At 51.6% G+C, this 12,692-nt stretch overlaps 1 protein-coding gene across 1 annotated transcript in view; it reads left to right on the plus strand.

Annotated features, from left to right (window-relative positions):
- The window catches only part of DOCK4 (dedicator of cytokinesis 4), a 132,349-nt gene that overhangs the window by 59,790 nt on the left and 59,867 nt on the right, over positions 1-12,692 (plus strand). Inside the window, 3 exon segments of the mRNA XM_078598856.1 lie at positions 6,451-6,492; positions 8,088-8,239; positions 9,311-9,392. Coding sequence (XP_078454982.1) covers positions 6,451-6,492; positions 8,088-8,239; positions 9,311-9,392 — 276 coding nt within the window.

The raw sequence follows: 12,692 nt of genomic DNA on the forward strand, positions 1-12,692 counted from the left end.
GATTGCGTCGCTCCCTCCCCGGTTGACGTCCCGTCGGGCGCGTTAGCCCCTCTTGGCGGCCACTTCATCGCTCGTCTCAACCACCGGTTATCATCCTCCCCCTCCCCTTCCCGTAACAAAGTTCAATCTCGTGGGCGCTATTAGAGTACAGGGACTCTAAAACCCGCTGGATCGCGAGGTGGCCAAGAGATGGCAGTCCACCCAAGTGAATTGAATCCATCCGTGCGGAGCTTGTTGAGTGTTTCCCCCTCGTACGTGCGCGTGTGTTTTCGCCAAGCTCTTGCCTTTCGCGGATAAGAGGTCATCGACGAATTGGCCGAGCGATTGAATGAACGGCTAACGACAAATTCGCCCGCACTTGCATTTTGGCCATGATGACAAGCTTGAGTGGTGGATCGCAGACATAGGCGCAAGGGACTGTGTGTGTGTGTGTGGCTCAAACTTGTCTGCTGGTGGGTTCATCTTTTTGCCGTGTTTTGTGTGAAACGTCGACGACGTACGTAAACCCGCCTTGCAGAACGTGGTCGGGTGGAAGGAAAAAAAAACTTTTGAAAACACCTCGCTATGACAATCGCCAAGCGGCTTCCGAAATGCTGACTCCGGGCGGTTTTGACGATGCAATTTCCTTCAAGGCAATGTTGGGGGGTAGGGGGGGGGGAAGAGAGGCTGCGGAGGTGTGGAGGGTTGATTGTTTATTTATTTGCCTCCTGTCGCCAATTATTTCACGTGAGACGGTCTGTCACTCGGCCCGTCCGGGACTTGGCAGGTTCATTCGGTCGCCGCCTCGCAAATCGGCCCACCCGCACGCACATCAACGGCGTTGCCATCACCAGGCAGTGAAATGTAAATACCGTGCAATGAAGGGGGGGGGGAGGCAACATTCCAGCTACCGGGGCAAGGGGGGGGGGCCTCTTCATCGCAGATCTACTGTAGGACGAGCGGCCGTAGCTTTCCGGCGGAGTGCGAGCCGTATGCGGGACATGTGTGTCGACCTTCATTTGATTGGGGGCGCCACGGTGGCTAGGAGACGTTAACTCCCACGCCTGGTATGCAGGAGGTCGTGGGTTCGATCCCGACCCTCAACCCTGCTGCATCTTTAGAGTGTTTTTTTAAGGCACTCACGTGATGATGGTGGTGTTGATGGGTGGATGTTGATGGTAGTGCTGGTGGTATTGGGTGAGTCGATGACGGTAATGGTGCTATTGGGTGGGAAGTAGACGCAGTCATCCTCACGCTTGTTAACTTCAGCTCGCTCATCATGGTCATCGGACGCTGAAATAACGACGCTTCACCGACGGATAATTCCATCGCTCATTTTGAATCCGGCCGAGTGGCTCAGCGGCTGAGCGAGTTCCTCGCTATCGGGAACGTTTTGTGAGCTCACATCCTAGGTTGGGGAGTCCACTCCACCTCATCCATCCCTCGGGGCGGGGCGAGGGGGGGGGGTTTCGCAAAAGCCGTACCAATTAAATACTCGCCCCCCCCTCCACCATTGGAAGATTTCCACCGTCCTCTCCGGCAGGGCAGAGCAGCTACAATGCCTCTGCTCAATGCTCATTATTTGGAGCGGCGGGAAAATCACTTCGAATCTCGTTCACAAAATTAACGCGTGTTAACCGCTCTTTTTTTTTTACCCCCCCGAATCCCTCGACTGAGCAAAACAAAAGCGCGTCTTCGAAGCCACGCTTGATTGGGATTGACTGAATGTGGAATTCAGCCGCCGGAGCGCCGTGCACAACCGAAGCCGTTGTTCGATAAACGCAGCCCAATTTCGCCTTTTTGCACGATTTGGAATTGAGATGCGTTTTCTCTTTTTTTATTTTGTGAGCGTAGGTGGCGGGTATTGTATCCTCACTAATCCCCCGCGCCCATTCAATATAATCAGGGATAGCAATTTTTTGCACCGCCATTGCGTTTTTTACACACGCAGATCGTTTCAGTTGAGTCTCAGCGCAGAGAGGCTTCACGGCAGAATAACGGCGCAGGCTTGCGGTGACCCTGTCACGTGTGGGGTGCCGTTGAACGTTGTACGGACGTACGATCATTTCATCGCACGTTTGGGTACGTCGTGACATCACGGTGTTCGTTATAAAGGGGGAGGGGGGGGGGACTCCGATGACCAAATCACCCCCCCCCCCTCCTCATTGATGAAGCATTTCTAGCTCGATGTCCAGGCTAGCGATCCGTTCAACGGCTTCAGGTGAGGCAGAGTGAGCGGTCGCGATGCCGTCGGGAAGGCATCTCTCACGGCAGGAGTTCAGTACGTGGGCGATCGTCTGATCAGTTCACTTTGTGGGGAAGATTTGTGAAATCGCCCTGAATGCGCGCTATCGTGTGCCCGGTCTTGGAAGCTAAGCACGGGTTGAGCCTGGATAGCGCTTGATTGAATTTACGCCTTGCACAGTGGGACTGTTGTGGCATGCGAAGGTCAAGGATCACCTGCGTCCACTTTGGTTCTGTGTGTTCTGAGGTGGCTCGATATCCCAATGCGAGAGCCACAACGACAGGTGGCACTTTGACAGGGCGAGTGAGTGGAGTCTAGCACCCATCTACATGTTTGTGACTTAATTTGGCATCACTCTGTGTGTTACAGTTTAACACGTATAAATGCGTCGTTAAACCCGCCGCCACCCGACACAGCCAACTAGTAAGGTTTGTCACGTGAACAGAACGTGCCAAATCGTCACTAGTACAGCACACCGGTGCGTTGGATTGTAAATGTTGTGGCTTGGCTCTCTAACACACCGGTGTGCTGTACTAGTGAAGATTGGCCACGTTCTGTTTACGTGACAACCCTTACTAGTTGGCTGTGTCGGGTGGTGACGGGTTTTAACGACACATTTCTATATTTACACGATCTAACCTAAAACAACTCTATTATGGATGTGTGTTCCACCTCACATACTTGCGCTCTACGAGATGTCAATGCTTGTCATCCTGAGGGGGCCCGGAAACTTCTTCTGCAGTGCGGCTTCTGATTTCCCCTCCACCCACCACGACCTGTTGACCTCCCTCCTCCACCGTGATATCAATCCGCGAGCCGGCGGGGCCGTTGTTGATGTTTTTGAGGCACGACTGAAAACTCGCGTCTGTCCATCCCGTAATTCTTGGGAGCGCCTAGACCCAGTGGCTTGGAGCGCTCCGTTTTCACTCACGTCTTTTCGCCGTACCTTTTTAGTTTTTTTTTACATCTTTGGATTCCACCCCGATTGACGTTTTCGATGGAAGTATTTTGAAATGTTCGCACGTACCGGTGCTTTGTGATCTTCCGATGAGAGGCGCTGTGTAGAAATACATTTGGATTATTATTACATATTCGGAGCATCCCAAGGTGGGAGCTTTGTTACGATGTTTGTGTCCTTGGGCAACCAGGCAGGCAGACAGAACACTTCAGCCACGAGCAGGTGACAGCCCACTTCAATCACAGCCGTCACATTCAAACGAGATCCGTGCGAGCAAAGCGCACGCACGGCGCGCGAATACGACACCTGATGCAGCGTGAAAGTGCAAAACGGTTTTAAAAAACACACGTCGAAATGATAACTTATGATACAGGCGATACGCGTTTAAATATGTTTGACATTGGCAAGTAGCGTCAGTGTGCACCGGGGAGGCCATTATTCAACGCAGGCTGTGACAACGTTGTGAGAGATGCTGATAAGTGCCCTTGTGTCTCACAGGGCCTCTTACCACTTTATAAATAATGTTAACAGTGCCCTTTATTTATCCAGGAAAAGCCTCACTGAGCGACAAGACTTTCGCGATGGCCCCGCATTGGAATGTTTGGCCACTGCCACTGCTTGGTGCCGTCAGTTCCTGTGGGATGAAACCATGGTTACCCCAGTGGTGGATAACACTCGTGACTCCATACAGATGGATACAAGACTCCGTTGGCTTTGGCCTCTTCACAGCTTCAAGATGATCACGCGGAGCGTTCCCTGGCAGCGTTCCCACCCCAGAACTAATCGGGCTCAACTCCGCTTAGCTTCCCAAATCTTAGCGGGATCTGGCCGCGTCCTGGGTGAATTGCTTGTAGGCGGAATATAAATGGTTTTACACTTCAGCCGCTATCGTAATTACTCACCTTAATGTTCAGAAATTATGATTGAAAAAAAAAACATGCATATTTATGGATTCGTTGTGTTGGCTATTTATTAAAAGTTTAATTTAAAGTTAATAATGATGATGGTTTATTTGCTATATCTTTTGCGTGTTTATTTGTTTAACTCATTTGCATACAGGTTAATTAACCAGTGCGGTTTGTTAGGCGGCTGAAGCTGACTGTTAGTTAATCTTCTCTCTCGCAAGCATCACGCTTCTTCGCTGCCGCCGCTTCCGCTACGTCCGTAATTTTATTCACAAGAAGGGGACTCGCAAATGCACGTTCATAGATGTTTCTATATTTTATTCTTCCCGCCGGCACAAGTGGCTTTTAGTCGAAGCAGCTGAGCATAAGGATTTGAAAATACGGTAGCGATGATGCCCTGTTGCGTGGCGCGTTTTGTTTTTTCTTTCTGTTTGCGCTTGCACATTTTACAAAGGTCTTTGTTGGCTGCCAGCCACACATGCTGGTGCCGCTATACCGCCAGCTGCCCTGACTGTGGCCTGTGCCATCTCGACAGTCACAAGAGCGAACCGTCAAACGACCTACTTTTGATTATATTTATAATTCGATATGGAAACGAAGCCTTGATTTTCGGGTGGGTTTTTTTTGTCCTTCCTGCGTGAGATTATTCAGCCTCCCTTCGCGCACACACAGCGGGTGAGATATTTTTTTAAATATAGAGAAGATGGAACTCTGCGGTTTTTTTCGTGAACATCTCACGAGCTCGTTTGCCACTGCGTTACCCCCCTCTTTGCATTTCCTCCTCCACTTCTGGTTTAAATGCTCGCGTGTGCACGCACGTGTGTGTGTGTGGTGTCGCGGTTAGTGACGATTATTTTAACTGGTCCTGTGCCCTCCCCGAGGTCGCCTCGGCCTCAAATGAGTACCTAGTCCGATGTGTAAGCATCGTCACTAGGGAGGCAAAGGCGGCCGAGCGTGGTGCCGGCCACCCACCCACCCCTCCTCGTGTGCCGTGTGCTACTCGCTAACAGCACTTGCCTCAACAGTCTGTTAGAGGCTATAACGGGGGGGGGGGGTCTTCATCTTTTGTATCTACTGTACTGTATTACGCTTTACTAACACTGCAGGCAACGGAGGATCTCGGTCAAACCGATATTTTTGGAAAACTCTCTTGTGTGTGTGCGTGTGTGTGTGTGCGTGTGTGTGTGCGCCTCTGTGTGTATGTGTGTGCGTTAGTGTAGCGGTTAGCGCGCTGCGCTATGAACCTGGCCACCCGGGTTCGATTCCCGCTCACGGCCAACACCAGTGACGATTATTTGAACCGGTCCTGGGCCTCCCCTAGGTCGACTCAGCCTGACATGAGTACCTGGTGTGGTGTGTAAACATCGCCACTGGGGAGACAAAGGCGGTCGGGCGTGGTGCTGGCCACCCACCCCCTCGTGTACCGTTCCGGCCTTCATAGGTGCTCGCTAACAGCACTTGCCCCTACAGTATGTTACGGCTATACGGGGGATCTTTATCTTTGTGTGCGTGTGCTCCGCGGCATCGATCAGCTGCCCGGAACGCACGCGGTTTTAACCACGCGCGCGCACGCGCGTTCCAGGCACGGTCGTCAGGCGCGTGCCGTGAGCGAGGGCACCACGGCGTCGCCACGCGCCTGCAAGTGGTCGAATTCCCGTGTCGCCGATTTCAATTTTATGGTGCCGCAGGCAAGAAGCTCCGCCGATGAATTCCCTCCGAATGCAAGAGATGGTGGTGGCGGCGGTGCAGCTGCTGCGTAAGAGCGCTAACAGAGGACGGCGCGGCAAAATCCGTTGTCGTTGTTGTACCTTCTATGCTGCCCACCTTCACCCGCGTGCACTGGCACAGTTACGATCGAACGGAGAGGTCCTCCTCTGGCAGGGGGATACACAGGAGGGTTGTCATCGTGTACACGTGTACGCATAATTACATAAAAAATCTGCAAAGAAAGCAGAGACATCGAGCCTCTTCGGGAGTGTAACGGTTAATCCACTCGACGATTAAACTCGATTCTTACGCTCGCGATACGTACGACGAGCCATGCCCGTGAGAATCCATTAATACTCAGACGAGACGATCCCCATGGGTCGCTCTTAAAATCAGGGGGGTTGGAAATACGCAGCACCGGCGCGGTCCAAGCGCAAGCGGGAGCCGTCCAAACACGACGGGATTAAACGCCCGCCGTGTCCTCCCCGCGCGAGCTACGATGGCCCTGTCAGTTTCACGCCGCCGCCGCCGCCGCTGCTGTTGTCATCGCGCGACACGTTCGCTGTTTACGTGTCCCTCGGGATGACCTCTCCTTTCTTCTCTCCTCCCTCCCTCCCTCCACGGTCTCCCGACGGGCATGCCCGCTCGCGCACAAGCATGCTCCCAATCGGTGCCGCGTGCGCAACTGTGTCGGCCGGGTATGTTGTCGTCAGCGCGCCGGCTGTGCCGTTCCTGTTCCATCGCTAACCGCGAGCGCGGTTTCATTCTGTGCATGCCCTTTCTCCCCCCCCCCCCCCATGTGCTTTTGCTTTGTCGTGGAATGCTGTGGCGTCCTGTGTTCAGGAACAAAGAGCGGTGATTCTCTCGGGCTTGCCATTGGGTGTGTGTCCGTTCACGCATCAGTGCGCGCATTTGCGAAGTGGTAATAATATTTTTTCCGCGTAAACAATCGAGCGCTTACGCAAGATTCTGCTTTCGTGATGTCACTGCATCGACGGTAGAGAAACGGTTACTGGAGTGATGTCACTCGGGTGACATGATTACACACTCGACCATAACCTTCAATTATTTTGTTTTCTGGTTTATGAAACATCTGACGCGTGACAATGCTGTAGCATGGCACTGATGTGAATAGAATTATATGACAGAAACATCACCGGATCACTATGAAGGCACTTTAACACAACTTAAGCGTCAATAACTAAGCATTATGTGACAGTTTATGACACGCAGAATAAATGCTTGTCTACACGACTTTAGTTGTACATTTTTTTATTTTAACTAAAACATTTGGAGTGTGACCATAAAATCATTTATTTTAGCCCATCACTTTGATAGCAAGCTTGTGTGTTTGTGCGACCACACAGGCTTTGTGTGCTCATGTGTTTTGTGGCATCTGCATCTGTCAGTGTGGGTACAATCGTTGAAAATTCCACTGTGTAATTTTCAATGTTGGTATGTCAACGTGGTATTTTCATTGTATGCATGTTTTGTTGAACTTCTTTCGCACCATACATAGCCAACCATGTTGGGATTTGACCGTGGCATTTTCATTGCTGGGATTTCACCGTGGGATTTTCAGCGCTGGGATTTCACCATGGGATTTTCATTGCTGGGATTGCACTATGGAATTTTCATCGCTGGGATTTCACCGTGGGATTTTGATTGCTGTGATTTCACCGTAGGATTTTCATTGCTGGGATTTTAACCTCATGGCGGTATCCTGGGGTACCATAGTACCCCGATTCTCGCATAATGTCCGTGATGCAGTCATTTTTAGCCTGTTGATGGTCGGCGATGCGGCAATCGACTCATCTCGACGAGCTGTACACAATCGTCCACGCAGCGTTTTGACATCGCGGAGGAGCACTGATTTCGAATTGATGGGCACCTCAGTCGCGGAGTTAAGTACACCCCTGGAAAAAAATAGTGTCCCAGAAATACAATATTTAATTGCCCTCGGGCCATTTTGTATTATTTGGTACCCCGGGGTACTGCCATAAGGATAATTTCATCATGGGATTTCCATCGCTGGGATTTCCATCGCTGGGATTTCGTGGGATTTTCACGGGATTTTCATTGCTGGGATCTCACCGTGTGATTTTCATTGCCGAGATTTTACCATGGGATTTTCATAGCTGGGATTTCACCATGGGATGTTCATCTCTGGGGTGTCACCGCGGGCCATCTCCGTGGGTTTCTCCATTGCACCGTTTACTTGTGGGCACCTCCTTAACCGTGTGCCATCCCTCCCTTTGCCCCTCCCCTCCCCTCTAACCGGAATTCCCGGCAGTCGGAGAGCCGCCTCCGTCGGCCCGAGGGCCCCCGGCCGCCGGCATCGCACCACCTGCAGCTGGCGTTGCGCAACTTCACATGCAACGTGTTCGGGGACGAGGCCGAAGTCCTGTTCTCGCTCTATGACTCACGCGAAGCTCGCACCATCAGGTCAGCCGCCAACGTCGTATGCCCCCCCCACTCCCCCCCCACTCCCCCCCCCCCCCCCCATTTGTCATCGGGATTCTTAATCCAGGTACACGCCCAAGCAGTTCCGGTTGCATGCGACTGAACGACTTGTATGTGAACGTCTCTGCAACTATTTGCGAACGGTTTGCGCAACTGGTTGCTCCCATCTTGATTTGAAGCTTTCGCGACTGCAGGAATCCATCCTCTTTGGTTCTTTCTGTAAAGTCACGTGGGTAGAAAATAAAATAAAACAAATCACGATGTTGTCGATCGAAACGTGGTGATTTGTTTTATTCTATGTTATTTCTACCTACGTGACTTTACCGAAAGAACCAAAGAGTATGGTTGCTCCCAGCGGAGGCTTGACTCGACTTTCAAGCATCAATCTGCACGGCAAAATTGTATCGACGTGTTTCATGACCGAGTGACACGTTCGTCGAACTGTGGTTGGTTTAATCTTGGATACGCCGTTCAAAATCTTTGTTGCGCAACTACTCGCTCTGGATGTGGCATTGTGGGTAAATTTCGCGATTTCAAGTGCGGTTTGGTTGCTAAACTAAAACTCAAGACGTCTCTGTCAATAGCACTACCCTCAATGAACAATATATAATGTGACGTTTCAGACAATTGCCCTCCTTTGAGTTATTGCTTATTGTGCTCATGGACCACTGCCAATGCAGTCGCACAAACATTTATTGCGTTGCAGAGCGCTCAGCTGTGGACCTGACTTTAGGTACAGGAATGATATGGGTAGAATGGTGATGCTCGTGACTCATCAGCCGAATCCCAGCGGTATCCCTACTCAGTACCGTGGCACTGCGATCGCCGCGGCGTGCGGTGGGAACATCTCCGATGCGTCCTTCGAGGGCACGAGTGCGATCCGCTCATTTCGCCCCGGATGTCAGCAGCTGGACCCACGACCGAGACGCCGACCTGTAATCGCTGACCCAAGTCGCGTCCGTGCGGGAGAAGCCACGAACGCCTGCGCCATCCTAATCTACGAGCTCCCGGTCTTGTTGTCCCCCCCCCTTCCCTGACCCCCTCCCCTTGTAGCGAGCGCTTCCTCGTTCGGATCGAGCGCAACGGGATGCCCAAGTGCTGCGAACGTCTCGACCGCCAGTGCGTCCTCTTCACCGTGAGTCGCCGCCCCCGCGCACCGACGAAAGGGCGCCTCCGCACACACGGCCGGCGGCGCGTTCGGCGACTCGCCGCGGGCGCGATCGCGACCGCGACCGATCCCAGAGGAACGATCGGGCAGGCTCGAGTGGGGGGGGGGGGGTGTAGGTGCGGGGGGCGGTTTGTACGTCCACGCCTTCCACGTGTCGGCGGAGCGACGGGCGGTTTCAAGCGTCGCTGCAGAGAGTCTGGCCCCCGTCAGTTTTCGCCGTCCCGCGGAGATTCGTGCGAGGGCCAGGCTGTCGGTCCACGACTGCGTGCGGGGATCTTCAGAGACGGGGGAATGTGACTCCGGAATTCTGAAGGGGCCCCCCGTCAGAGGCTGGTCTCCCTGTCCTCGTGTCCGTAAAGCATCATGAAAACTACGGGACAGTCATGAGAGAAACATTTTAACCCTTTCCTGTTCAGAGACGTCTGAAAGTTGCAGGGTGGGTGTCCCGTCCACCGCTGAATCGCAGAACGTGCGAGCGGTTCAGCGTTAATTTTATTCAGAGAGGTGTAGCGCCGCTGTTTTAAAGACATTGTGCTCATCGCAGAGAACTGTAGTGACACGATCGCACTCTTATGATAGCTGGTGTCAAACTCTGTGACACGCCCTCCCCGCATTGCCTTCTACATTTCTCTGCGGTGAGGACAATGTCTTTAAAAACAACGGCGCTATGCTTATTGTAATGAAATGAAGAAAAACTTGATGAGAAACACGCATGTCATAGGAACAACAAAAAAGTAAAAACCCACCACGTTTGCTTTTGACACCACCTCGTTGCAAAAAAGATATATTGTAAAGACGTTTTATATATTTATTTTTACATGTTTACTGTTGACAGTCTGCTCCTGAAAAAAACACACACGCACACACACGTCAATGTCAAACTGTTGGCCCGTCAGCTTTATAACATAGTAACATTTTTTTTATAAATAAAAGATCTCGGGGCACAATAATGATTGAAGGATATAAATGAGGAGATGGCAAAGTTGGGCTCGAGAGAAACGCAAGCAAAACAAAGGTCGCGTACAAACGATATCTCTTAATTATCAAAGACATCCGGAGTATGCCTTGCACAGTTGTCAAAGGCAGACTGGGATCAGAGTGAGGAAAGTAGGCGAATGGTTGAATATTTGAGTGCTTTGGTAAAAGTGAACATAATGCAAAGAATGTTGTAAATATGCCTGAAAGGAGAGTTTTAAATCAGCCCTAATTGCCTGCTTTTGGCATGGCTCTGAAGCATTGACATTGACAAAGAAAATATGAAAAGAGAGCGGACAAGTGTGTGGAGAAGTAAGCAGGGGTGCACGCTGGAAAGTGCGGTGAGAGACACAGAGAGAGAAAGACACGAGGATCCTACAACGCGTGCACATTTAGAGATGTCACGTTGACTGTTAAGAAACGTGAAGTGGGCTTGTACAGAGCACTTCACCATGGTGAAATCCCAGAAAAAAAAATCCCACAGTGAAATCCCACGGTGAAATGCCAGCAATGAAAATCTCACGGTGAAATCCCTGCAATGAAAATCCCACGGTGAAATCCCAGCAATGAAAATCCCACGGTGAAATCCCAGCGCTGAAAATCCCACGGTGAAATCCCAGCAATGAAAATCCCACCGTGAAATCCCAGCGCTGAAAATCCCATGGTGAAATCCCAGCGCTGAAAATCCCACGGTGAAATCCCAGCAATGAAAATCCCACCGTGAAATCCCAGCGCTGAAAATCCCACGGTGAAATCCCAGCAATGAAAATCCCACGGTGAAATCCCAGCAATGAAAATCCCACGGTGAAATCCCAGCAATGAAAATCCCACGGTGAAATTCCAGCAATGAAAATCCCACGGTGAAATCCCAGCAATGAAAATCCCACGGTGAAATCCCAGCAATGAAAATCCCACGGTGAAATCCCAGCAATGAAAATCCCATGGTGAAATCCCAGCAATGAAAATCCCACGGTGAAATCCCAGCAATGAAAATCCCACGGTGAAATCCCAGCAATGAAAATCCCACGGTGAAATCCCAGCAATGAAAATCCCACGGTGAAATCCCAGCAATGAAAATCCCACGGTGAAATCCCAGCGCTGAAAATCCCGCGGTGAAATCCCAGCAATGAAAAACCCACGGTGAAATCCCAGCAATGAAAATCCCACGGTGAAATCCCAGCAATGAAAATCCCACGGTGAAATCCCAGCAATGAAAATCCCACGGTGAAATCCCAGCGCTGAAAATCCCGCGGTGAAATCCCAGCAATGAAAAACTCCCAGCAATGAAATCCCAGCAAAGGGCACCACGGGGTGACCAGCCCCTCCCCACCCAGCCCCACCCCTCCCACCCCCCACCCAGCCCCACCCTCCCCACACAACCCTTCCCCTCCCCACCCTCCCCTTCCCACCAATCCTCTCCACCCATCCCCTCTCCACCCTCCCCTCCCACCCAGCCCCTCCCTGCAAGACGGACGGACGGACACAACCAGGAGGTTCCTACCAGTATTATCCCGGTTGGCTACGTACAGTGCGAAAGAAGTTCGATATGCATACATACAAGGGCAATTAACCAGAAACAATGGCCTATTTTACATATTTTCGTTGCAGTGTGGGTGACGGTTGTGTGACAGTGACAGTGTCGTGTGCAATTGTGTACCCCCGCTGCCAATGCAGTCCATTATATATTTCTGCGCGTGGATTATAAGCTTCCGAAAAGCACACGATGGCGAGTTACTCGGCTTTTGAAGCGTGAGCCTGGGAAGATGATGAAATGAGTGGTGATGCACGCACGAACGGCCAGTCAGATATGGGAGCGGAGTGGCTTGGAGGGGTTCATTATGCTAGTCTTTGTGAACTCAGGTATTCTAGTCTCTCAACTAAGACTGCGGTAGAGCAGCAGCCCAAATGATTGGGAGTTCGTTATGTGGCTCGAGTCGACCTCGAAGTTGTCTGCACCCAACGTGACCCCCTGTGACCCCCCACCCCGTGTCTATAATTTTCCATCAGCAGCAGCGATAGTGCTGCGGCTACTGCTGCTGTGGCTGCTGTAGCTGTTGTTGCTACTGCTGCTGCTACTACTCCTGCTGCGGAAGCTGCTGCTCCTGTTCCCTGCTGTGGCTGCTACTGCTGCTGCTACAGCTGGACGGGTGCGAGGGTCTGGTAACCCCTCCACCTTCAATTATCTACCACTAAACCACGTGAAAAAATATAGAACGAAGCTTGTTTCGACACTTCACGTGTAGCCTTAACGTGCACATAGCCTGGCACAAGCGCCGTGGTGACATCACCGCC

The sequence above is a fragment of the Lampetra planeri genome, chromosome 11 (genome assembly GCF_965212315.1).
Source record: "Lampetra planeri chromosome 11, kcLamPlan1.2.h2, whole genome shotgun sequence".
Taxonomy (NCBI): Eukaryota; Metazoa; Chordata; class Hyperoartia; order Petromyzontiformes; family Petromyzontidae; genus Lampetra; species Lampetra planeri.